The sequence below is a fragment of the Notamacropus eugenii genome, chromosome 1 (assembly GCF_028372415.1).
Source record: "Notamacropus eugenii isolate mMacEug1 chromosome 1, mMacEug1.pri_v2, whole genome shotgun sequence".
Classification (NCBI taxonomy): domain Eukaryota; kingdom Metazoa; phylum Chordata; class Mammalia; order Diprotodontia; family Macropodidae; genus Notamacropus; species Notamacropus eugenii.
Window position 1 is genome coordinate 6,063,870 of NC_092872.1, and position 26,304 is coordinate 6,090,173.

At 46.7% G+C, this 26,304-nt stretch overlaps 1 protein-coding gene and 1 long non-coding RNA gene across 2 annotated transcripts in view; one reads left to right on the forward strand and one right to left on the reverse strand.

The window, feature by feature from the left end:
- The window catches only part of IP6K1 (inositol hexakisphosphate kinase 1), a 79,744-nt gene extending 55,669 nt beyond the window's left edge, over positions 1-24,075 (forward strand). The window contains exons 3-7 of the mRNA XM_072650862.1: positions 11,550-11,897; positions 16,242-16,452; positions 16,923-17,107; positions 18,788-18,963; positions 19,773-24,075. Of these exons, the coding sequence (XP_072506963.1) occupies positions 11,675-11,897; positions 16,242-16,452; positions 16,923-17,107; positions 18,788-18,963; positions 19,773-20,294 (1,317 nt within the window). The 5' untranslated portion in view covers positions 11,550-11,674 and the 3' untranslated portion in view covers positions 20,295-24,075. The remainder of the gene's footprint in view (positions 1-11,549; positions 11,898-16,241; positions 16,453-16,922; positions 17,108-18,787; positions 18,964-19,772) is intronic.
- Positions 20,405-25,564, reverse strand: LOC140532423 (uncharacterized). Its single transcript, XR_011976509.1, has 2 exons — positions 25,389-25,564; positions 20,405-25,061 (listed from the first exon to the last, which is right to left on the reverse strand). It is a non-coding gene; the product is annotated as an uncharacterized lncRNA (long non-coding RNA).
- Between the last annotated feature and the right edge of the window lie 740 nt (positions 25,565-26,304).

Consider the following 26,304-nt stretch of genomic DNA (forward strand, 5'->3'; position numbering starts at 1 on the left):
CGACCTCGTATTGCATTCTCCTCCCCCTGCCCTCCCCTCTATCCTCCCCCCCATCCTGCTTGTGCCCCTGTCCCCCACTCTCCTGTATTATGAGATAGGTTTTCCTATCAAAATGAGTGTGCATTATATTCTTTCCTTTAGTGGATTGTGATGAGAGTAGACCTCATGTTTTTTTCTTGCCTCCCCTCTTTATCCCACCACTAATAAGTCTTTTGCTTGCCTCTTTTATGAGAGATAATTTGCCCCATATAACTTCTCCCTTTCTCCTCCCAATATTTCTCTGTCACTGCTTGATTTAATTTTTTTTTTTTTTAGTATGTGATCCCATCCTCTTCAATTCACTCTGTGCACTCTGTCTCTATGTATGTGTGCGTGTGTGCATGTGTGTGTGTGTGTGTACTCCCACCCAGTGCCCAGATACTGAAATGTTTCAAGAGTTATAAATATTGTCTTTCCATGTAGGAATGTAAACAGTTCAACTTTAGTAAGTCCCTTATGATTTCTCTTTGCTGTTCACCTTTTCATGGTTCTCTTCATTCTTGTGTTAGAAAGTCAAATTTTCTTTCCAGTTCTGGTCTTTTCATCAGGAAAATTTGAAAATCTTCTATTTCATTGAAAGACCATTTTTTTTCCTGAAGTATTATACTCAGTTTTGCTGGGTAGGTGATTCTTGGCTTCAGTCCTATTTCCTTTGACTTCTGGAATATCCTATTCCATTCCCTTCTGTCCCTCAATGTAGAAGGTGCCAGATCTTGTACTATCCTGATTGTATTTCCACAATACTTGAATTGTTTCTTTCTAGCTGCTTGCAATATTTTCTCTTTCACCTGGGAATTCTGGAATTTGGCCACAATGCTCCTAGGAGTTTCTCTTTTTGGATCTCTTTCATGCGGTGTTCTGCGGATTCCTTGAATTTTTATTTTGCCTTCTGGTTCTAGAATCTCAGGGCAGTTTTCCTTGATAATTTCATGGAAGATGATGTCTAGGCTCTTCTTTTGATCATGGTTTTCAGGTAGTCCCAGAATTTTTACATTGTCTCTCCTGATTCTATTTTCCAGGTCAGTTGTTTTTCCAATAAGATATTTCACCTTATCTTCCATTTTTCAAATCTGCGCGGTATGTTCTGAGATATCTGTCTTTCTCGAAAAGTCCAAAGCGTCCATCTGTATCATTCTAGATTTGAAAGATCTATTTTCTTCAGTGAGCTTTTGAATCTCCTTTTCCATTTGGTTATTTCTGCTTTTGAAAGCATTCTTCTCCTCATTGGCCCCTTGCACCTCCCTTGCCAGCTGAGTTAGGCTAGTTCTCAAGGTGCCAATTTCTTCAAGATTTTTTTGGTTCTCCTTTAGCAGGGAGCTGATCTGCTTTTCATGCTTCTCCCTCATCCCTCTCATTTCCCTTCCCAGTCTTTCCTCCACCTCTCTTACTTGATTTTCAAAATTCCTCTTGAGCTCTTCCATGGCCCGAGCCCACTGGGTGGGCTGGGGCACAGAGTCCTCGATTTCTGTGTCTTTGCCTGATGGCAAGCCTTGTTCCTCCCCATCAGAAAGGAAGGGAAGAAGTGATTTTTCTCCCATAAAGTACCCTTCAATAGTTTTATTTCTTTTCCCTTTTCTTGGCATATTCTCTACCTAGTGGCCTGAACTCTGAATGTTCTCCTCACACCCACCTCGCCTCCTACTCCTCCCAGCCAGCGTTTGGGGACTGAGATTCAAATGCTGCTTCCCGCCTTAGGGCTTTTGGCGGGGGCAGGGCTGTTATTCAGTGTTAAATTAAGTTCAGGTGGTCAGGGGCAGGGCCGCCTCTCTGGCTCAATTCCCTCAGGCGGTTTATGAACAGACCTTCCACAATGGATCCAGGCTCCTGCCCGCCGTCTGCAGCCGCCTCTCAGTCCCCACCTCCGGGGGGGGCCCGAGCCATGGGGGCACCTCACTCCCCTCTCAACCTGCCAAAGAGACTCTCTCACCTACCCCCGTCAGTCACCTGTTGGTGGGGGGGCCCGTGCCGCTGCTGAAGATCCCGCCTCTGGAGCCCTCTTAGGACTGTGCCTCTCAGAGCCGCAGCCGCCGCCGCAGGTCTGGGCTGGGCTCCGTGTCTGCAGCGCGACGGACCTTTTGCGAGAGGTTTGCAGGTCCCTCTGTGGGTGGAGGGACCCGCATGGCCGCTGGAGATCCCGTCTCGCAGCCCTCTCGGATCTTCTTCCCACGTTGTCGCTGCCGCGGTAGGGCTGCTCTCTGCTTCTCGCTCCGGGGCCCAGTCCACGGTGCGAAGGACCCCCCGCGAGAGGTTTGCAGGTCTCTCCGGAACAGAAATCTCCCTCACTCCAATATTCCGTGGTCTCTGGGTGCAGAATTCGCCCTGGGTTAGTCCCCTCTGCCGTTCTGTGTTTTGTGGGTTCGGAGCTATGTGTATGTGCGTCTTTCTACTTCGCCATCTTGGCTCCGCCTTTTACAGGTATTTTATGGGCTGTGGAAGGAGAGCTTCTAGACGTGCGTCCTTCTACTCCTCCATCTTCCACCTCTAATTTCAAGAAACCAATTTGTAAAGAATTAAATTTCTTGTTCCCCTCCCCCCCGCCATTATGTGTTTTACAAAACGTTTTTAGGCGTGTATTAAGTAGAATGAGAAAAAAACCAAACTTACATCTAAACAACTTTGAAGAAGCTGTTCTAAAATTGTTTATATGCTTTGACCCAGAGATTCCACTATTAGATTGCTGTCCCAGTCAGTGAAAAAATGAAGAACCACCCCTCCCCATATATACCAGCATTTATAACAACACTTTGTAGTAACAAGAAATAAGAAATAATAGTCCATCAAGTGGGGGAAGAGCTAAACAAATTGTGATACATGAATGTAATAGACTATCGTATAAGGAAATGGATGTGCTGAATACAGAGAAGCATGGGAAGAGTTGTGTAAGCAGGTACAAAGTGAAGTAACCAAGACCAAGAAAATAACACACACAAAGACTCGAGCAACGTAAATGGAAGAACAACAGCAGGCGATCAGAACAAAGTCCTGCTAAATCATGATGATCCAAAGGACTCGCTGTTGAACAAGAGCAGCTGGGCAGAGCTTAAGTACAGGCCAGAGTTTCACACTATACCAAGATAAACTTCAGTTAAATATATATAAACAGCAAAGAAGCTGGTATGATTGTGGATAGGGAAAGTGTTCATGACCAGTTGTGGAATAGAGAGGATCACAGAAATTAAAATGGACACTTTGGATTACATAGAATTAAAAAAGTTTTTTCGTAAGCAAACAGTGAAGTTAAAAGGAAAATAATCAACTGGGAAAAAATCTTGGCAGCAAGTCTTTCTGGTAAAGGTCTCATATTTGTGATATAAAGAAGTGATACAAAATTTTTAAAAAGAATTATTTCTCAATAAGTAAGTGATTAAAGGCACTTTTCAAAGGAAAAAATCCAGCTGATCAACAAGAATATGAAAAAATGCTCCAGAGATCACTAATCCACCCTTAGGTTCTGCTTCACACCCAGTCATGTTGAGAATGGTGACCAAAAAAAAAAGATAAGTGACCATTGTTGGAACGGTTATGAGGAAAACAGGTACACTAATGCACTATTGATGGAGCTTACGAATTGCTCTAGCTGTTTGAGAAAGCATCCAAAATATCACTTAGCTGTGTAATATCCATTGACCACAAAATTCCATTACTAGCCTAATGCCCCCAAAAAGATCATAGAAAGTGAAAGGATCCATATGTATAAAAATATTTCTAGCTGTGCTCTTTGTTATAGCAAAGAACTGGAAGGGAAAGTGATGCCTGAAGAAAACAACTTTGAAAGACTTAGGATCTTTATTTGATGCAATGTCTACCTGCAGTTCAGAAAAACTGAGGTTCATGGACTCAAGTTGCAGAATCAGACCTACATTTTTGGAGAAAGCAAATATGGGAATTTGTTTTGCTTGATTGACAAGTGATTTCTTACAAGTTTGTGTTTTTTTTCTCAATTCGGGAAGAAGGAAGTCTAGAGATAGAGGGTCCCCAAAAAAAGAAAGAAAAAAAAAAGAGGGTTATTGAAACATGTTTCTGAAATGCGCAGAAGAGAACAGAAGGAAAGCCAGAAGGGAATCACAGACAGGATAACTTGGAAAGTTAAATGGTGAATTTATTATACATTTGTATGTAATATGGCTTAATTTTATATACACACACACATATTGCTTAGTTTTGCTGAACTTTTTCCTTTTTCTCTTTATTCTCTGGAAAGGTCTAGAGAGAGCGAGTAGGAAATGTAGGTGACACAAAAACAGCTATAAATAAAATTATATTTTAAAAATGCAAAAATTTATCTTGTTATAGCTACTCCTGGCAAAGGGTTTATTTTTAGCCATGGAGATATAACATTTCAAAGGGAAAAATTGTCAGTGATGAAAGGTTCTTTCAGTTGTGAATCAGATGATTTATTTTAGGGTCTTCTAATCCCTGTTCTTATGCTGGTTTACTGGGATAGACTACTAAAAGACTCTTGGATACAGAGTCTTTGTGCTTCTACGGAACTATAAGTTCTTTTGGCCAATTTGGGAGGATGATTCTTAACTATAAATATGCTGCGTAGCTGATCAGTAGTCTGTTATTCATCCTAGGCCATCTCCAGTCATCCTGATGAATATCTATGTGGTTACTGGACCCAGATGGCTCTGGAGGAGGAGTGAGGCTGGTGACCTTGCACAGCCCTCACTCACTCAAAACAGAGTCAAGTGCGAGTCATGTCATCATTTCTCTAACGTCATGGTCTTCTTCGAAAACAAAGGACGAACACAGACGGAGTGTTGAGATGTCCTGATGGGGAAACCTTATTTTTGTTACATTGTTTTTGATGCTTTTTCATACTGCTTGAGCTGCCGCTGTCATGCTTTCTTTGTATGTTCAGTAACAAAGTAAAAAGAAAGCAATCTCAGCTGCTCTGAATACGTGCCAGCGCTCAAGTAATTTCTCTGCTGGAGTTTCTTCTGTTTATGAAACAGATTAAAATATAGAATGGAACTCAGGCCACTGCAACTGTATGCAGCTCATTTAAAGAGTCGTGTGAAAAGAGATCTCTTCATATAGTATGATATACAGAGGAAGTAATTTTCTACATTAGCTTTTACATGGGACGACCTTTGTGCTTGGCTCATTTGCTGTGTGTGTACCTGTTATTCACTGGTTCTCTTTTCTCCTTTCCTCTCCTCCTCCATTTAAAAAAAGTAATAGACAACAGGTTCTTAGAACACTCATGACTCGTTGTGGACAGTTTTAAAAGGTTAAGAATTCTCCTTTTACGAGGAATACAGTTAAGTTGATAATAATAAAAATACTGTGTTAAGTTACATAATTAAATTTTTATTGAGTGACTTCAAATGAATTTACCCTTTTCTCCCTTGATCTTTTTACCCTAACAGGGTAATTTGAGCTACCCTTAATACAAAGAGACTATTCCTGGGTTGTAAACTTTCATTAATTAATTTGTGAGATTCTAGCTCCTATTTACCAGAGAACAGTGAATCAACCAGAGCTGTATAACAAGATAAAATGAGAAGGAAGTACGTGTTGGATTTGGAGCCAGGAAGACCCAGGTACCAGCTGTAGGACCCTGGGGCAAGTCACTGAACTTTTCTCAGTCTTCATTTCCTCACTAGTAAAATGGAAATCACAATAGCACTTCCTTTACTGATAGATTGTTGTAAGAGTCAAATGAGATAATGTATGTAAAGTGCTTTTTAAATCTTAAGGAGCTATGTAAATGATAACTTAGAAAAATTAAGACCTTTGATAGCATCTTAGTATATGACCTATGAGGTCATTTATTTCAACCCCATACACCTTGCAGGAAGTGGTTATAACTTCTGACAAGTAATTATATAACCTCTAGTGATGAGGAATTTAGTATCTAAAAAGTCAGTGAATCTCCTTTTTTGAAAACTCTGATTTTAACTTGACTTGGGCTACCTCCCTGCAGTTTCCATCTGCTAGTTCTTGTTTTATCCTCTAGGACCATGTAGAGCAAGTCTATTCCTTCTATCAGATCATAATTATCAGATCAAAACATTGGTTTTCTAGACTATAAACTCTCTCGTGAACTCCAGTTCTATTTCATACGATGGATTTCTTCCTAGGTCCCCACTGCTTCTACTGTAGCCTCCTTTGTTGGTTAAAAGTAAGGTCATTGTGCCAGAAGCGTCAGTTTACCTTTTTCGTTCTTCACCTTTGAGACATGAAATTATCAGGTGGAGCTATGAAAGGGAGGGGCATAACTGATTGTAGTTTAGAATTGGTCCAGAAAAGTCACCACGTGGTCCATACCTTTTGACTCAGTGATCTCAAAGAGTCACAGAAGCAAAAGTGCAGTCAGTATACACCAAAATTATTTGTGAAACAAACGTGCTCATGAATGGGGAATGACTGAAGGAAGAAGCCCTGTGATATGTACATGTAATGGAATACTGTTACGTAGAGAGAAAGAAAAAAATCACAGAAACAGGGGAAGGTTTGTATGAACTGATTCGGAATGAAATAAGACCAAAAGAACAGTACAGAGTGGCTAAAACATTGTAAATGAAAGCTCACTCTGTCTGAAAACTACAGTTGTAAAAAGGCAGTGGAGTAACAGTACCTTCTTTGGGGAGAAAACATTTTTCCCTGCCTTCCTTGCATCAGGGGGGACCCCATTACGGAACATTGCCTATGCAATCTGACTCACTGGATATGTGTGTGTTAATTTGAACTACTTTTTTTTTTCTTTCTTTATAGGGGTGACTCACTGTGAGGAGGAGGGCGGTATTCAGAAATGAAAGTGATGTGAAAGCAAAATATCAATGAAATTAAAAAGATAAAGCCATAAAGGGCCTAGAGAATCAGTAATGAAACAAACTTCCTTCCTCATTGTTTAATCAAGGGACTACGAATATAATAATAATGATAATGAGTAGCTAATACTCATATAGCACTTGCTGTGTGCCAAGTATTGTGTGAAGTGCTTTGCAAGCTTGGCAGGTGCTTGCAAGGTTATTATTCCTATTTTACAGTTGAGAAAACTGAGACAGAGGTCAAGTGACATGGCCACATAGCTGGTCTGAGACTATCTTGACTTCAGTCAAGTGATGAATTTTTAGGCCAAAGCAGCTTTCAGTTCCTTGTCCTTTTTTTGCTTTTGAAGCGGTACCAGTGGATGCTAGAATCACACATTTTTCAGCTGTAAATTTAACTTGACTATCGATATTCTAAATAATGAGGTTCTTTTCTAATGACCACTGTTGTTCAGTTGTTTTTGGTCTTTTCCAACTCTTTGTGACCCCATTTGGAGTTTTCTTGGCAGAGAAACTGGAGTGGTTTGCCACTTCCTTCTCCAGCTCATTTTACAGATGAGGAAACTGAGGCAAAACAGGGTTAAGTGAATTGCCCAGGGTCACACAGCTGGTAAATATCTGACTCTAGGCCTGGCATCCTTAGCTGCCCCAGTAAGTGGACATTAAGTTGGAGGAACTGAATCATATGTCAATCTTGATGTTTTGCTGTAAATAATAAATCAAAAGAGAGAAAAAAGCATGTCCTAGAAGAGGCAAAGAAAAGTTTTGACAGGATAGATTTTATCATCCTTATAGACATTCAAAAACTTCAAGAAATATTTCCTAGTATATTTGGTCATTGGGTGTTGCAATAATAATAAAAAAATTTTGCAAAGAGGCTACCATGAAAATAATTGCTTTTTGTGTACGAACATTGGTTTTTGAATGCAAAAGAGCTAAAGATATTCTATGAAGTCCTTAATTAGACCCTCCAAATTAAGTCAGCATACATGCTGCTGCTTGGTGGGTCTTTTGTTTTTGTTTTGATTGGAAAGGTAGGAAAAGGTGAGAATGGGGTGAAATAAATAAAAAAGCCTAGTTCAGAAAGAAAAAAAAAATTCTGACTTGTATTTTATGACCCTGAAGCTTTGGAACTGTATATTATGAACAGTTTCTGCAGTGATTGGTAGGTGCTGGGCATGGTGAGTACCAAGTAACGGTGCAGAAAACAAAATAGATTGTATTTCAATAGATTGGAAAAGATACATTATTGCTGTAGGAGTCATCCAAGAATCAACTGTACATGTACAGTAACACCGTGATGTGTCAAAGCTGGAATTAGAATTAATAAAGCAAGAAGGAAGGAGAATGGGAAACAGATGGTGTACAGTTGAAACAATTCAGTCCTGAATTAAGTAAAGAATTGGCAGCTGAATGGAAGGTGGTTTACAGAAATAATATTAACACTGATTGTAATAATTTTTAAAGAAGTTTAACCAATGCAATTAGTTGCCACAACAAAGAAAATGTGCCAGTGAATAAACAGATATTTATTACACCTGCTACATGCGGGGCTGCTTTACCAACAACTGACTTACAAGGGCGATGGACAGTTATGAGCGGTATGGTCTGGTAAAGAGGTCTGGAGAACACGAGCATGGAGGTAGGTCCCTGACTTGCAGCTTTAGCGTTTCCTTATCTGTAAGTTTTTGACTGAAATATTAATGTGCTTATTAGAAAGACAGAAATAGTATTAAAGAGAGCCAAGAAAGGAAGGAGAGCCATGTGTTGGACCAGGTGTTTATGGAGAAGATCAGCTGGAGCTGATAACAATTGTGAGGGCAGCTGATCATCAGTCGTTCTCAGTCAGTATTCCTATACTCTCTAAAGTGCAGAATCTTGACAAGATTCTGGTCCACACACAAGTCCAGGGGATCCCCAGAAAGGGATTTGTAGCAACAGGTAGGCTCTCACCAAGCAGTATTCAACATGAACCATGGCTTTGCCATTTCACAATAGACTGAAAGATTCAGAGAAGGTCACACTCTGCTTGTTTCGCGATGATGAAACACATTTGATCTTTTTAGAGCAGGATGCTACCATAGAGGTTGTTTTTAAAATATGAGCCAACAGAAATAATACTTAACTCTACTAAGAAAAGGTAGAACAAGATGTAGTATTGTCAGAAGTGGTGCCATTGTGATGGACGAGTAGAGTCCAAGTTGAAAAGGAAAAGCCAGGAAATCATCATCCTCAAGCCCCAGAACGATGCAGAGCCTCGTGGAGGAGACCTGTCATCACTCAAAAGAGTTTGGCCTTTGCATTCATGAAGGAGAGACCAAGTATATGGACAGTCATTGCTGACATTACAACATGGTAGAGCTTTTCCTGTTACTTTCTATATCTTAACAGACAGTACAGATTGACAGGTTAGACTTAAGAGTTATACCAGAAAAGGAGAGCAGATTGGATTGTCTCAGAGAAACTGAAAAGCTCCTTTCAGGATCCCAAGCTTACCATGAGAGTCTTACTTTTTGTATAGTGGCAAAACATGAAATACAACAGCCTCCAAAGAATGTTAAAGGATAACACAGGAAGGGTGTGTTCAGCTGCAATATGAGGAACTTGAAAGAAGAACAGGAGTCATTGAGGAATTGTGTGAGGAGAAGAGAAGATAGATTGTCCAGTGGTAAGGGGGAAGAAGGATGTGTCAACAGCCAGAACTACACTAGTACCTTTGTGATGTCAGGAGAAGCGGAGGAAGCCCTCCAGCATGTTGGGCATATCTCCTGTGTGGAATGTGGTGGGAGGGAGGGGGGAGGCCTGGACAAGTTGTGATCTGCATCACTGAAGGGAGCTTCCAACAGATCCGTTGGAGTACATCAGACTCACTACTCTGTCTTCCCACTATGAATTTGCAACCTGGAGTATGAAAGCATCACATCCATTCACATATAGTCTTCATATCCTTCACCTCGCTTGCGAGTCTGTAGGACAGCTCAGCATATCGCTGCTTTTCTCCTTCCTTTTATATTTCTTACTTCAGTGCTTTTCTCTTCTATCAGATCAGTATCTTTCAAACAAGTTGTACCTTTCCATAGCTATGTTCCATTCATGAGTTCTGCCTTTTTAAGTCTTTCTTGCTTTTTTTCCAGTGCTTGAGAACTTAAAATAATTCATGTTTGCTTTTTTTTAATGAAAGCCTAAAACCCAACCTTTAATTACTGTTGATGCTGACAAACTAATTTCTATAGCACTTTACTTACAACCTCTTAGCAAATGGTGAAATTATTTGCATGTAGCAGATAAGGACATTGAAATCCACAGAAATTCAGTTAATTTACCCTCATAACTGGGACTCTCAAATCCAGGTATTGTGATTCCCACGTTCTTTACACCGTGTCATGAGGTTGTTGTTAGTCGGCAGCCTGAGGGAGGGAAAGAATGTTACTTCAGGAGAGTAATTCTTTTTGGATTGTCATGTATCCTCTCTCTGGTCTCTGGAGTTTGGTTCATTTAGTAGAGAAAAAGGGTGCGCGTCTAGAGGCAGTAAAAACCTGCTTTGTTGTACTCCCACTGCCTTTGTCAGGGGTGGGGCGTATTTCAAAACTTTCTAACCAAGTTGCTCTAACCGGCGAGGCACTGCAGTTAATGAGCAAATTGGGAAGAAGTATGTAGATGTTAAAGATGTTTTCAGTGGATTACATGCAAGATTTCATTTGTAATTCTTTTCCTCAGAAAAGTCAGGGTGCTTTCACTTGTATTGTCTCATTAGTTTCTCCTCATCTTCCTGAAATCAAGGTGCTTTTAGCATTTTGTGTATGGAGCAGTTGTTAGCAGAGAAAACTTGGAGAATTTGGCCAGTCTCACAGTGAACTTAGATAACCTAGAAGAGCAGTAGTGATAACATCCTACTTTTGTTTAGCATGGCACAGTCTGCAAAGCTTCTTGGGTATCCTAAGAATTAAATAATCACTCTGTAGTTTTTCATTTCCATTTTCTCTTCTCTGTGTGTTAGTGACAGCATACCTGCTGCCTTCCTAATTCATAGCTTTGTGAATCACATGATTTTCCTTGAGATAACAATTACTTGAAAGGTCATATTAGAAAATTATAAAAGGGCCTTCTTATCTGCCAAGGGACTCCCTACCCTCATTTCCCTCCTTCTTCCACTATGAAGGTGGCCATTGAGGGGAAGCTGGTTTGTATGATTGGGAAAAGCAGCCATTACTTTAGGTGACGCAGATTGAGGAAGAAACCTGAAGCTGAGTTTCTCTTGAAAATGGCGAATCGTTTTTCCATCCCAAGATGCTGCTGGTCCTTGGTAAGAGGGTTGGAAAGCTAGTGATTTTTAAATAGGGCTTACAGTTCTGTTTTTTAGTCCAACGGAATATTTTTCCTCTGAATTACAATTGAGATGATTGAATAGGCCCAGGAGTGAGTCACACATGATAAACATAAAGCTGGCCTTTTTATTTCTTAAACATGAGAGCCAGAGTTAATAGGTGTAGGGGGCATGTATCATTTATTTAAGGTCCTTTAATAATTAGTGTTTTAGCTTAGAGGATGTCTAGGAGAACTTATAAGGGACATGAGGAGCAGCATAGCCTGATAACTTTTTTATTAGGTACTATAGACACTAAAATTTCAGGGAGATTTGAAACATGTGTCTGTTTTTCCTTGTTCTAACTTCGTTTTAAAAAATTTTTTGTCTCTCCTCCCATTCTCCCCCCCCACCCCTTTTTTTCACAGGAAGGATTAAGGCAAGCAGACTTGAAACATTGGCTTTCAGCTAGCCAGGGTCTTCCACCGTACTCTTCTCTCGTGGCCCATGTGCTACTCCCTTTGCCCTCATTGTGCGACTGGCCCCCAACGCAATGTGTGTTTGTCAAACCATGGAAGTGGGGAAGTATGGCAAGAATGCAAGTCGAGCTGGAAACCGGGGAGTCCTCCTGGAGCCCTTCATCCACCAGGTGGGCGGTCACAGCAGCATGATGCGCTACGACGACCACACTGTGTGCAAGCCCCTCATTTCCCGGGAGCAACGTTTCTATGAGTCTCTCCCCCCCGAAATGAAGGAGTTCACCCCTGAATACAAAGGTAAGCCCCAGCTGCTCACTGTACTCTGTTAGACCAAACTATCCATTAGTGGGCAAGAGCTTTCTGGTAGATTTCCATAATTATCTTTAGATGATATTTCTAGTTCCTTTCATTAGCTAATAAAGGGTTGTAATTGTATTTTCCTGTTTCTAGAATCAACAGTTGTGGTTTTCATTCCAGAACAGCTCAATCACTTTTTCCTAAATGTTCTAAATGAGGCTCTCATGGAAAGAAATGTCCATTAGTGGTGTGGGTTTTAGCAGGGCCCTCAGAAGTTCTCAGGTCTTTTTCTCCCAAAATAAGTTCCAATTGGCATCTAGTCTCACCTTCTTATTTTAGAAATGAAAACACTGAAGCCCAGAGAGGTTATGTGACTTGTGTGAGGTCCCACAGGTGGTGAGCCCTCTGACCCCTGCCTAGGTTCTAGGAGTCCTAATCTGGTGCTCTATACTGTGTAGTGTATACTGCATTGAGGCTTTATGGTTTGATCAGGTTTCTCTGGTGTGTAGCAGTGTCCACTAGTGCTTTGTATTTGTGGACTTAATGCAGAAGAGGTGGTACCTCTCCTGGGTTGTTTTGGTTTTTTGAAGAATATTTTAGAGCTTTTTTTCATTCAAGTGTAGGAGATAGCTGATGAGGGAGGAAAGACATTGTCAACCTTTGGTCTGACCATACTAAAGAACCCTACAGAAGTTCAGAGGGTTCTAGAGGAGGATCGGGGAGAAGCAAAGCCCCGTTCTGTCGCAGCTGTTTATGACAAGTCTCTTAATTGGCGAAGAGGATCAGATCTCAGGGAGTGATGGAGTAAAGGGCAGGTCTTGTCCACAGAAAGTTCTTTAAAAGGGATGAGGATTCATTGGAATCCCTTCATGGAAAGGGAAAGAAGAGGAACTTGTTGTCCCGATTGGCATGAGCTGTTGGCTCCTCTCGTAGCCACACTGACTATTAAATCTTTGTATTCCAGGTTCACAGATTGTGTGCATTTGAGGAAAGCTGTGTGATAGAGGGACAAGAAGACTGGATCTAAATGTGGGGTTCGAGGGCCCCCATTGGCCACTTAAGAGCTTCAGCTCTCTGAAATCTATAAAATGAGAGGGTTGGCCTGGATGTCTTCTGAGGTCTTCTGTAGCTTTTGATCTAGGATTTGGTGATTTTGATAGCCATTTTTGTACCATTTAATTTTTATTTACATTTTATGGGATGAGCCTTGTTTGACTTGAGAGAAGGGGAAGTGAAATTGTAGGTTTCCTTCCCAAGATGTCACAAGTTGGGTGTTTTATCTTTACCTGTGACATTAGAACTCCTTGTGGGATGAGCTCAATGAGGAAGGAGGGAGTTGGGGCAGAGTTTGAGATGCCAAAGTTTCTTCTTAGGGATGGACTACGAAGCCCTAGCCCATCTCTTCCTGGCTTTGATGACTGACTGACTTAGACCTGCCTTCTGTCTGTCAGGAGCCAGCTTTTCTGGTCAGTCTGTGCTGAAAAGAAGACGGTCTCCCCTGGCATCAGTCAGAATGAGGCAGATTTCTCTGTGCCACCTCAGTCTGCGCAAAGATGTTTAGAACACAGTGGAGCTGTGACTTGCTGCATTGTGGTGGGATGCAGGGGTGTTAAACCCTCCAGGGCTGCTTTTACAAAGCGCCTGGTACTGCTGCTCTGATTGTCAGCAGCTTGGTCAGTAGAGGCAGAGCTTTCCTTCTGGTTCTGCCTCCCCATGAGCTACATGTGTGGTGTATGCACTGATATAGCTGAAAAGAAGAGCCGATGATGTGCCGACATTTGCAGAGCATTTTATGTTCCATACCTCGAGTGACCCTTCAAGCAGCCTATGAGGCAGGTACACACTGTCCCCCACTTTACACATGAGGAGCCTGAGGCTTCCAGAAGTTAAGAGGATTTAAGTGTCGGGGGTCAGATTTGACCCCAGCTGTATCCTGACTCCATACGCTCTCCTTTACCTCCCACTGTTCTAACTTAAGAGATCTGGTCAGATTGGTTGTAGTACTTCACTTCTGCCTCCCTTCCAACTGCAAGAGTTGAGGGTGGGGACCAAGCAGGGGGAACAGTGCTAGACAGTAGAAAGTGTATAAAACTGGGGCTCCCAGATTCTGTCTCTGCCACTGACCGTGCCCCTGGACTCTCCTGGGCCTCGGCTTTCCTGTCTGTAAAATGAGCCAGTTTAGATGATGCTCAGGGTCTTTTCCATCTCTTAAGTTGATGACTCTGTGCTGCTTCAGTTCTCTTGGATGTCCTACAGCTCAGATTAGCTGAAGTGTTTCAGGCAAGCTCTGGGAAGCTAGACAGGAGCACTCCAGCAACTTCCCAGTGGCAGCGCTGTGCTGTCCTTCCTAATTTGAGAGGTTTGGGACCCCACCTGTTCCATGTGTTTACCTTCAGTTCCTCCCATGCCCACAGCAGAAGTAAAGCTTATGCACTGTTGTTATTTTTGGCACAGAAGTTACAGGCATTTTTAAATGACATTTAATGTCTCCCATTAAAATAAAATAAACTTTGGGGTTATTGGTGGTAGACTTTTGAGAGGTGATATAACAAAACCTGCCTGTTGTATGTCAGTCTTGCCCAGAAAATTGTGTCTTTAGCTAAATGTTAGTGAATGGACCTTTCTCTTCCTACCCACCTAGGGTGAAGGCAAAAGAGGGGGAATTGTTTTAATTCAGAATTTTTGAACCAGCAACAGGGCATTGAATCTTTCTCCACCTGCTGCTTTTGACAGATAGATATATAGATATATATACACCACAACATTCCGATCCTTCACCCTCCAGATTTCTGGTTCTTTCTTGAATTTCATGTAGAAATTGTATATTTGTCTGCACCGTGTACCACAGCTTTTGCTAGCATTTGATTGGTTGGGGATCATTGAGGTAATTTTTGTGGATGGAGCTGGGAAAATTTGCCACAGACCATGGCATATGAGGACTCTTGAAGGTTATTACTACAGGCTGTTTCTAATAGATTCTCCAGATTCAGCTGGCTCTTCGTGCCCAGCTATGGAAAAGAGAGTTTAGAAAAATGTTTTCTGAGCATATAAAGATAATCTATCCCCAAAACTAAGAAAAAGATAGATTAAAATGAGCCATGTCACTGCTGTGTCCTTCTCTTGAGCCATAATCGGTTATAGCAGTTAGGGATTTTTTATGTTTTGATTCTTGCTATAAAACCAACAAGAACTGAAGATAGTCTCTTTATCCTTTTGACTCAAAAAAGGCTTAAAGAATTAATCTTGACACCAAGGTTTCTGCTATAAAACAAAGGAGCTGGATTAGATGACCCCTAAGGGTCCCTTTCCAACCCTAAATCTAGAGGCTGGAACCTGTTCTATTTGTAGCATACAAGAGAATTTCTGACCCAGAAGAGGCTTTAAACCAACCCCAAGTGTCAGATATTCAGGATTCATTACTTTTCATTCTTGTCTTTGAGCTGGTGTTTATAGTCTTATTCCCTTTGGTAAAGATCCAGGAGACGCTGTGTGCATAGCTTGTTAATAGAATGACTGTATTTAGGCTAGCAGCTGTGGGAGGGGCATTAACATAGAAAAATCTAAAAGGGCTAGGAAAACGTGCCGAAATTGTGAAGTATTTCAGCCACTAGAAGATGCTTGTGGTCCTTAAATGAGGGAAGAAGCTGAATTAGAAATCCCAAAGCTGTTAGTTTGGGAAATACCATGTATCTCCAAAATATCCCTTGCTAACACTGGCAGAGAGAGGAGAGAAAAGGAGGAAGAGAGACCTCATTTTTTCCTTATTGTTTGATATATTCATCATAGGGGCTCTATGCATTTTAAGAGTCATTTAAAAAAAATTTTAGATTACTTCTGTAATAACAGAATGGCCACATAAATTCCAGAGGTGAAAGGGGTCTAGAAATGATCTAATCCAGTCTCCTTATTTTGAGGTAGAGGTGGGGCTAAAAGGTGGGAAGGAGTGGAATAGGATTAGACTGTCGTGGGAACAGTGTGCTCACAGCAAGGTTTAAAGTTAGTCATACTTGCCCAGGAAGCAAGAGTAAGGAATACATGATGAAAAAACAAGGTGAGAAAGGAGAAAGTCTGGAAGGGTTAAGAGCTTTTGCTGTGATCACGTCAAACTTGAGGAAGTTGTTGTGTTAGGAGGGCCTTCCTTCCTGTTGTCCTTCATGGTGCTTTCTGCAGAAGGCACGAGGTTTGGAGAGGCCCCAGAACACCCACAGTTTTCTTCATTCTGTTGCAAACTCCTCGAGAAGAATAATGTGTCTCTGTCTTCTGGAGCGTGATGTTGCCTATGTCCCTGTTCCGTTGTACTGCATTAAATGCTTATGGGCTCTCTTGTCTCTTTCCTCCTGACAGGTGTTGTGTCTGTCTGTTTTGAGGGGGACAGCGATGGCTACATTAACCTGGTGGCTTATCCTTATGTGGAAAGTGAGGCTCTGGAGCAGGATGACCCACCAGAGCGTGAACAGCCCCGACGCAAGCATTCTCGCCGAAGCCTTCACCGCTCAGGCAGTGGCAGCGACCACAAAGATGAACGGGCGGGGCTGGTCCCAGAGAGCTCTGATAGGTAACAGGATGCAGAAGTAGGGGAGCCTGGGCCAGCATGGTCACTGGAAAAATGGCTGGCGGCTGTTGCATTGTCTCTGACACCATAGTGATGGGCAGAACACAAGAGGCATGAAGATAAACTCTGAGCTTCTTGTAAAAGGGGGGCCAGAACCAAAAGCTTTTAACAAAAAGTGAAATCCAGCTTATGGAAATGGGGTCTTTGGAATGGGGTCCATCCTCTGCGTGAAGAGTGAGGGCCGGAAGGCCAGGCTCAGCTCCTAGGAAATTGAGAGCTGCCCCTGAGTTAGAATGGGAGGTAGTGAGTTCCCTTCACTCCTGATCTTGTAAATGTGACAGCAGAAGAACAGCTCTCAGAGTGGAGCTTGATGTTGAGGGACAGCTCTGAGGCTCATGGCTTCTGTGCCTGGGTGTCAGTGTTCAGGCTCGGGTGGACCTTGCCCATGACTCTTGTGCTGTTTCCTCCCCCAGCGGCTCACAGGAGTTGAAGAGCCCTAAGGTGGAGCTGCACATCCACTCGGATGTCCCCTTCCAGATGCTCGATGGGAACAGCGGCCTGAGCTCAGAGAAAATCAGCTACAACCCCTGGAGCTTGCGCTGCCACAAGCAGCAGCTGAGCCGCATGCGCTCCGAGTCCAAGGACAGGAAGCTCTACAGTATCCTCCAGAGTGGGCAGGGGGAGGTGTGTGCTGCTCCTTCTGGGCAGTCCCACAGGGCCGGGTTACGTGCCTTACCTCTTCTCTCATGCCTTCAGTTCCCTCACAGTGTATCAGTGTGTACAGAACAGTGTGCGTTCTCACTCTTGTATTTGTGTCTCCTTGCATTACTTTCCTTCCTCGGCCCTGTGATGACCAACATACCCTTTTTGTCCTTTTAATGCCAAGGTAGCAGAATTTGAAACCTAATTTTTAGTGCTTTTTCCTGTCGTCAATGCTGTACAGTTAGCATAGTGTTTTGAGAGGCCAGTAGTGCAGGGGCCATGTAACAGACTGGCAACATCCCTTTGGCTGACACGGACTCCCAAGTCCATGGTTCACTCTCATTTGCTCCTCTGCCTTCCGTGCAGACAGGTGGAGATCTGAAAACTTAGGTTTCATCGTGAACCAGCAGTTACTGCTTCTAATTACATGCCATTTGGGGCAATACATATATGAAGGTACGTGAGTCTTGTTAGAAAACGTGCCAGTCGATCCTAATAGTATGTGAATATAATAGTGTTTAGTCTTGTAGGGTACCAGATGTTACTGTAAAGAATGTGTAGGCTTAAATAGAAATGTGCTGCCTTGTGCCTCATTGGCCAGGGCTTAGAATCAGAATGTTGGACTTTGAATTCCAGCTCTCTAGTGTCATTTTCTGTGTGATTGGGCTGGGTCCTTTTTTCTCTTTAAGCCTTAGTTCCTCATGTATAAGAGGAGATAATTAGACATAGAACAGGCTTGCCCCTTCTGTGCGTGTGTGTGCGCTTGTGTGCATGCACACATTTAGCCCAGTCCTCTCCCCTGATAGCACTGACTGCCCCCAAGGTGCTGCAGGTGATGAAAGTGTGGCCCAGGCAGGGAGAAAAGAGCCATTTCTTCAGCAGCCATTCGGGGGTCTAAGGATGCAGGGAGGGAGGGACACAGTAGGAAAGATGTCTGCCATGGCCCCTGATGACCAGCAACTGTGGGAATGCCCCTGTAGGCCTGGGTCATACCACTTGTAGTTGTGTCACAGAGACTCCACTGAAGCTGTGAACATCCTAGGAAAGAGGGTTGGAAGGGCTGGGCCTGGATGGGCCAGAGCACAGGTGTGTGTTTGCCATGGGTTGGGAACAAGCTTGTGTTTCTGAGGGGACCTTGGCACTACCCCTACCAACCCCCACCTCAAATTAAGGGACTCGAATTAGATCATTTCTAAAGGGCCTTTTCATCTCTGAAATATATGTGGGCATTAGGTTATTACAGAATGACTGCTAAAATGCACGGGGTCCCTGTTATGAATATGTCAAACAGTAAGTAGGAATGACTGTAGGAAAATTTGAATAAATTTAGTCTTAGAGATCAAAGATCAAGGGATCCACTCCAATCCAGTGAGCATTTACTGAGCACATACTGTGTACGGAACACTGTACTAAGTACTGAGGCTACAAGGACAAAATTTAAAACAAAGGTATCAACCCACAAGGTGGGGATTAACCAAGTGGGTCAGAGGCAGAAGGGGCCTTGGAGGCTCACTCTGAAAGAGGAAGCATGACCTGGCTGCAGAAGTTGAGATAGGTGACCCTTCTGAACCCACAGCCCCACCCTGGCCCTGCTCCTGGAGGGCAGGTGCACAGTCTCCTTGACTTGAGTCTCTAGAGTTCCTCTTGCTGGAGAATGTGGTTCATCACTTCAAGTTCCCCTGTGTGTTAGATCTGAAGATGGGGACCAGGCAGCATGGCGATGATGCCTCCGAGGAGAAGGCTGCCCGGCAGATGAAGAAGTGTGAGCAGAGCACCTCTGCCACGCTGGGCGTCCGAGTCTGTGGAATGCAGGTACAGGCCCCGGCGTGGCCGTCGGGGCTGCTACTGGGGACAAGCCCCAGGAGGGGCTGCCGCTAGTGTCAGGGCTCCCTCTGCTGGTGGATGCTTTGGCTTGTGAGCCTAAGTGCTGTAGGTAAAGGCTCAGGGGTTGTGTACCCATGAGCCACCTTCAACCTGCCCCTTCCCACTTTGGGTCCTGTGCAGGCCAGGCCTTCAGGAGTGTGACGGTCACAGAGTCATCTCTGCGAGGGAATTTCCACCACAGGGTGCTCCCTGACCGTTTCCCGCCCTATTTATGCCTGCAGAAGGTGAGCTCTTCAGCCTTCGTGTTTTTACTTTTCAGCCTAAGACCTAGGTATCTGGACAGGCTTACAGGGACTGGCTGTTGGTGTCTCCTCTAGAGCCCAAAGCTCGGTTAAGGGGTATTTCCTGTAGCCTTAGGATCTGGGAAGCACTGGAGGCTCCTTGGGATCCTGCTCTTCTCTTGTGGTTTCTTCTAGACTAAGGAGGCCCTGCTGGTTCTCAGAAATCAGCTCTGGAGGGAGGTCTTGGTGGGTCCAGTGCTGCAGCTTAGCCTTCTGCTAATAGAGGCATGCAGCAGATGGGGAAGAGAGGAGGGAGGCGCAGACCCATAGCCTAAGGGATAGACTCAGGTTCTTTCCTGTCTGTACCATCCTTTGCTATGCGAATTGGACCTACCTTGCTCTTAATGGATGACAGTATCCATTTAAAACCCTGCTCCATATTCAGACCATGCCAGAGGAAGCCATCAAAGTCATCATCCATAACCAGTGTACTAATACTGTCTCCTGATCTTTCAGGTTTTTCAGCTGGACACAGGGCATTATTTGTGCAGGAATAAATACTATGGTCGTGGGCTCTCAATTGAAGGCTTCCGCAATGCTCTCTACCAGTATCTCCACAATGGCCTGGACCTCCGGAGAGATCTCTTTGAGCCCATCTTGAGCAAACTTCAGGGTTTGAAGTCTGTGCTGGAGAGGCAGGCCTCTTACCGATTTTACTCCAGCTCCCTCCTCATCATTTACGATGGGAAAGAGTGCAGGGCAGAGACGTTCCTAGAGCGTCGGGCAGACACGCGCTTGAAGAATGTGGACTCGGGGCTCCCTGAGACGATGCCCGATGGCACCAGCCCTAGCACCAGTCCCGAGACATCCCCCTCCGCCACACCCAAGGTGGACGTCCGCATGATTGACTTTGCACACAGCACGTTCAAGGGCTTTCGGGATGACCCTACTGTGCATGATGGTCCCGACAAGGGTTACATGTTCGGCCTAGACAGCCTCATCACCATCATGGAGCAGATGCGGGAAGAAAACCAGTAGTGTCCTACGCTGGGCTCCCCGTGTCAGTCACTGCCCAGAGCCCTTTCCCCTCTACCCACAGGCAGGGACCACCCACTCTGAACTCACCACAGAGGGCAGACAAGACAGACTTGGGTTTTAAAGGGTTATATTTCTCTTTGGTATAAACTAAAAGAAATGATTTTAGCTGTAGCCTGGAATACATATATAAAAGTGAAGGAGAGAGAGGAGAAAGCAGAAGATATGCTCAGCCATTTTATTGACCATGTGGCTTTGATGACTTTGTCCAGGCTGACTTAGGAAGAGGATCTCTGAATGTTTTGGCCTTGGTGAGACTGTCAGCTGCTCTGGCCTTGCTAGTTCACAGGCTTCTGCCTGGTTTGTGGCCAAAAGGAGGCTTCGAGCAGGGGCCAGGGACCACAAGGCTCTTTAGACTCCACTGATTCTTTTATTGGCTCCCCTGAAGCCTCAGACTGGGGGAGCCTGACTGAAGGGCCCCCAGGCTCGTGCATGTCACTTATCCCTGAGACCTAACTGGAGCAGGTGGGGAAAGCAAGAGGGACTCTGGGTAGCAGATAGCCTGGTGTGAGGTCTCTTGCGTCCGTGGACAACAAAGAGAGAGAGAATGTGTGTGTCTATATGTGTTTTTCAACATCCTAGCTGGGATGGGGAAAAACAGCAGGACTTCTCTGCTGAGCCAGGTTGCCTGAGGAGAGTGTCCTGGAACTACACTTACCTCCCCCCTTCCTTCCCCCTCCCCAGCTACTTGCTGCTGGTGCTGCTTCTGCTGTTTCTTGCCTTTTAAAATTGAGTTGCAAGAGACTAAACTAAGCCATTTGAAGATGGGATGGGAAAGCTGACAGGTTTATGAAGTTGGATTGGTAGTTAAAACAAACCAGATGAGCATGGAGCACAGGAACTTAGCAAAGGCCAGCCTTAGCAAGCATTTGGCTTCCTCTGGCCCTCCTCAGTACCCCTAGTTGCACCCCACCCTACTTCCTACCACCTGGTAGCCTGTACCCGAACTCGAGCAGCATGAGAAGTGTAGGGGAGTGAATTTTGTTCCTATTCTCTCCTACTTCCTTCTCCCCACCCCCCACCCTCAGCAGATTATTTCTGGGCACTAGGAGGTGGGGAGGGAGGGGGTGGAGTAGGATCATGACCAGGGCTGTTTATAGCCATCAACTTCTTTAGTGGTTGGCCAGTCCTCGATGTGGGCGCTGGAGATTGTTGGTTTAGGGCAGAGAAGGAAGGCACTTAAATTTCTCAAGATTTCTAAGATCTGAGATCTCCAGCCTTGGCTGCCATATTGCTTCCTGCTGCTCTTTTCCTTGGAGTCCCAGATCCTATAAAACTGTAAGATGGCGTGTGGTCTGCACTTCCTGTTCCAGGTGTGGCTTGGTCAGGAGCAGCAGGGCTCACTTAACAAATAAAACCAGGACGTAGGATCTAGGAGTCCAAGCCTTGGAAATGAGCAGCTGGGCTGCATGCCCGGAAGCCCATGGCAGGTTCTGACTTCCTGGTGATGCCTGCTGAATTTTACGAAAAGGGAGAATGTTGAGAGTGACATTTGAGGGTTCTTTTACTTCCACCTAGGCCAGCTCTCAGGTTTGTCCCTAGGTGTGGGCTGCCCTGTGCAGTGAGGACAGCGACTGGCTTTGTTTCCCCCACTGACATTGACCCCTTTGTTAGTAAAGCTTTCCTTCCACGCTCCCTTCTCCTAGCTGGGGTCCTTCCCTTGGAATTGGACTCTTTGTAGATGCTGCAGTTTTTGGAGGAGTGGATTAAGTTGTAGAAGATACCAGGGCAGTGGGGCTCTTCCTGTTGAACAGTCAGTGCCCAATGGTTAGTGTAATCAAGGGAGGCAGCTGGAGTGAAGGCACAGAGCAAGCTCAGCTCCAAAAGAGCTCTGGACACGTGGCCCAGCCCTGGCCTCTCTCCTGGCACCTGTGGGAAGGGCCAGAGCAGAGGGCGCTCAGGGCTATTGGCTATGCCTTCTCTGTGTATTCTCACCCTGGCTTGCAGATCTGAAGCATAAGACTAGTCTTGGGAAGTGATCCACCCTATTGGGACTTAACTCAGAGCCTGAAAGCCCCAGGAGCTTCAAGCCAACCTGGATCCCCAGAGTCTACCAGGGGTTCTCAGTGGTACTGCCAGTCTGGACAGCTCAGTGAGGACAAACTGTTCCATGCTCCTAGGCTCAAGAGCGACCGAGAAGCATGTATGCACGAGAGAGCTGTGTGTATGATATCCTTAACCTCATCTTCCTGTAGGGAACTCAGCATGTATCATTGTTACCATGTCTATCCTGGCTTCAGCGCGGAAAGGGAGCTGAGCCATCTGTAGATGAGACCGTGACATAAGGTCTCTTTCTTTTAGAACACCCAAGCACTACATCTTCAGTTTGGCCCTGGAGCTATGAGAGTTTCCCTCAGAGGTAGGCTGGCCTCTAGAGCTGGACCTTGGGGGGAGCCCTAGGCCAGAACGGACTTTGATGTTAAGTTTAACCCAGTGATCTCCTGAGGGCAGAACAGCGCCTCTGAGTAGGAACTCTCGCCCCAGGACCTTCTGATAACGACCCACCCACTTCTCCCTTCCGTCTTGCTGCGGCCCCGCTCTGGGAGATCGGTGCCTTTTAAGAGCAGTGTTCATTCCCAGTGCTATGCAGAGGAGAAGACATGTCTGGGAGATTGTGGGGCACTTCTGCTTTAGCCCTCTGGCCAGTTAAATGCCTGGCTGGAGCAATCAGTGTTTCTGGGACCTTGGGACAGTGTCCCTCTGTTTTGAACCCAGCTGCGCCTTGCTGAGGATGAACAGGCTGTGCCTACTTACTCAGTATTTCTGGGCCCCAGTATTCCTGGGCTGGGCCCTATGGATGTAACAATGGCAGATAATAAGGTCGGCCTTAGAGCAGGGAACAACGTAGAGGTGGCCACCATAGAAGTGTTTTAGATTTCAAAAGACACCGTTTTCAGACCACATGCCCCACGCCTAGTCACTGGTCATGCCAGTCCCCCATGGGTGGGGAAGGTGTTTTTTGTTTGCCCAGAAATGACTAGTAAAAGCCAACTGTCAGAGCATGCCAGGACACTCCCTGGCCAAAATTTCGAGGGGGAGAGGCCATAAAAGACATGACCGACATCCAGGGACGCTGGGCAGTGGACACTTTGGAGTTGATGGGCCCGTTGCCATCCTTCCTCCTGCCCATACATCCCGTCCAGCGGCCTGCATCTCGTAGCCAATTTGGAGGGAGGGGCTTGTGTGATCCCAGCACTGGACCAAAGAGAGGGATGGCAAGGGAGCCTAGCACACACAGGTGCTTCTGTTTGAAATCTCTGTACGGTATTTACAGGGGGCCAATGAGTAAGCACTAGCCACTTGCAAAAAGATGGAAGACAGGGCTTCTGATGTCAGGCCACCAACAGGTCTGTGGATGGGAATGGACCAGGGAGGGCTGGGACTCCCCAAGAACCATAGAACGTTGCTTTGCCATGTGGGAATATTCTGATAGGTCTGTGTTCCCATGAGGGGAGTTGGCAAGATCCTCTCCATCTCCCACGGCACTTCCTGGAAGGATAAGGACAATCAGCCACGTCAGCTGACGTAGAAGGGAACTCTCTTTGTCCAGTCTCCTGCGCAGTGGCATTGCGATGTTTGTCGTCCGGCATTTTTCTGCGTATCGTTAGTTTTCTCTGGAACTTGTTTAGGGGCGTGATTGTAACAGTGTCTGTATGCACCCCGCACTGTTCCCTTGCCTTCTGTCTAAGTCATGTGTATAAAAATAAAGTCACCTAGAAACGGACAAGCGTGTGCTCTCTCTAAGACGCGCCTCCGGGAAGGTTTTGAGTGAGATTTCCATGTTGACCTGCTCAGAGGTTCCTTCAGGTTGAGCAGCCATTGAGCACCTCCCGATGACAGAGCTCGCAAGTGGCAGTTAGATGAGTTAGATGAGAGGTCTTTGATGCTAGGGGAATGGGACATGGAGGGAAGTGGGACATAATTGTGTAAGTGTGTCAGAGATGAAAAGCCAGGTGACTTGGAAGACACTTGTTTCTCCTGAACTTGCCACATCATTCCTGCCTGGCTTGGAACCCCCATTTGGGTGGGCCGGTTCTGAGTAGCTCTGGAAACAACAGCCAGCTGTAGCCCAGGTCCCCAGAAGGCTGGGTTGGAGGCCCAAAGGCACTCTTATCAGATAAAACAGTGTAACTTGGTGGTGGTTTGGCCTGCCTAGCGTCAAACAACCCAATGGATTCATCCTGTTATCCAGTTGCCTTGGAGTGCAGGCCAGCAAGCCCCAGGAAATGATTGTGTTTGAAGGAACCAGAGGCGCCTGATGCTCTGGAGCAAGGCCCAGCAGCGCAGCCTGTGCCTTCCACTGAGGCCACTGCCCAGGAAGCTCATGGCTCCCTTGGCCTGCAGCCTGCAGGACCCGTGCAGGTGCCCGGCTACAAGAGCTGCTGGCCCGCTTCTCTGCCCCGGACAGGGGGGCTTTGGGGTGGGTGCTCCCCCAGGAATGGAGTACCCCGATCCCACCCACTGTTGTGGGGAGAAGGGACTGACGGGGAAGCCCCCGGGCCGTCTGCACCAGCTTCAGGAGCTGGGTGCCTCGCAAGATGTTGTAGCTCATGCTGCTATGGCAGGTGGGTGCCATCCTGGGCAGGAGGTGGGCGCTGTCCCTGCGCCCGTTTTATAGAGGACGATTTCAGGCTGGCAAGACCCGAAGCAAGATCAGAACCCGTGCCCGTCTGAGTCCAGCCCACGTTCATTGGGTAAGGCTCACCTGACCTATAGTGAGAAGGTGGTTTTGTCCCCTTTATTCCCTCTGGCCCTCTGGAGAGAGGTGGGGCTGCCCACTGCGGGTACCAGCTCCGCGGCCTCCCTGAGCTCGGGGTCACCCCCAAGTGCCCCGAATGCCCCCTCTGCGCCGGCCAGCCGCTCCCACCTTCCCCAGCCCAGGGCCCCCCCCTTTAGGCAGCTCCGTCCTCATTTTCTCCCTGGGGAGTCCCGGTTGCCGTACTGGGCCCAGTCCGGACTCCCTAAGTGACCCGGTCCCCTGGGCCCAGCCGGCCCTGCAGACACCGCCCTAGAAGCCCTGGGCCGGGTAGGACGCACCCGGGGTGAGTGGCCCGCCCGGGGGCAGAGCAGGCCGGGTCCCTGCTCCTCCGCGGCCCGTGGGAGTCCGAAGGCCCGGGTTCAAGTCCGCGGCGTGAGCGTCTGCAGCCCGCAGGCTCGTCCTCCGGGGCCGGGGCGGGAGCCGGGGCGGGAGCCGGGGCGGGAGCCGGAGCCGGGGCGGGAGCCGGGGCCGGGGCGGGAGCCGGAGCCGGGGCGGGAGCCGGGGCGGGAGCCGGAGCCGGGGCGGGAGCCGGAGCCGGGGCGGGAGCCGGGGCCGGGGCGGGAGCCGGAGCCGGGGCGGGAGCCGGGGCCGGGGCGGGAGCCGGGACCGGGGCGGGAGCCGGAGCCGGGGCGGGAGCCGGGGCCGGGGCGGGAGCCGGGACCGGGGCGGGAGCCGGGGCCGGGCCGCCGAGGGCAGGGATGCGGGGAGGGGCCGGGCGCGGGGCCGGAGGCCTCGAGGCGGGCTCGTACCCCAGGACGCCCCCTCGGTGGCCTGGGGCCGGGAAGACCTGAGCTCCGCTCCAGCCTCGGGCACTTGTAGCAGCGTGACCCGGGCAGGCCATGTCACCCCGTTTGCCTCGGTTTCCCCATCTGTAAAATGAGCTGGAGAAGGAAGGCGAACCCCTGCAGCCTGCCAAGAAAACCCCCCAAAGGGTCCCCAAGAGTCGGACACGAGGGCGGGACCGAGCAGTGACCACCACCACTAAGGCCCAGACACCTGGAGGGGTTTACCTCAGGCCCCCCGGCGAAGCCCAGGCTGCCCGGCCCGAGCTATCGCTCCTCCCTAGACGTTCCCTGCGGGCCCCGCCCCTCGGCGCACCGGGCGGGGCGCCTGCCGAGGAGCCACGTGGGTGTTCCCAGGAAGCCTCGGCCCCGCCCCTGCCGCCGGTGCCGTCTTCGGATTCACCAATGGGCG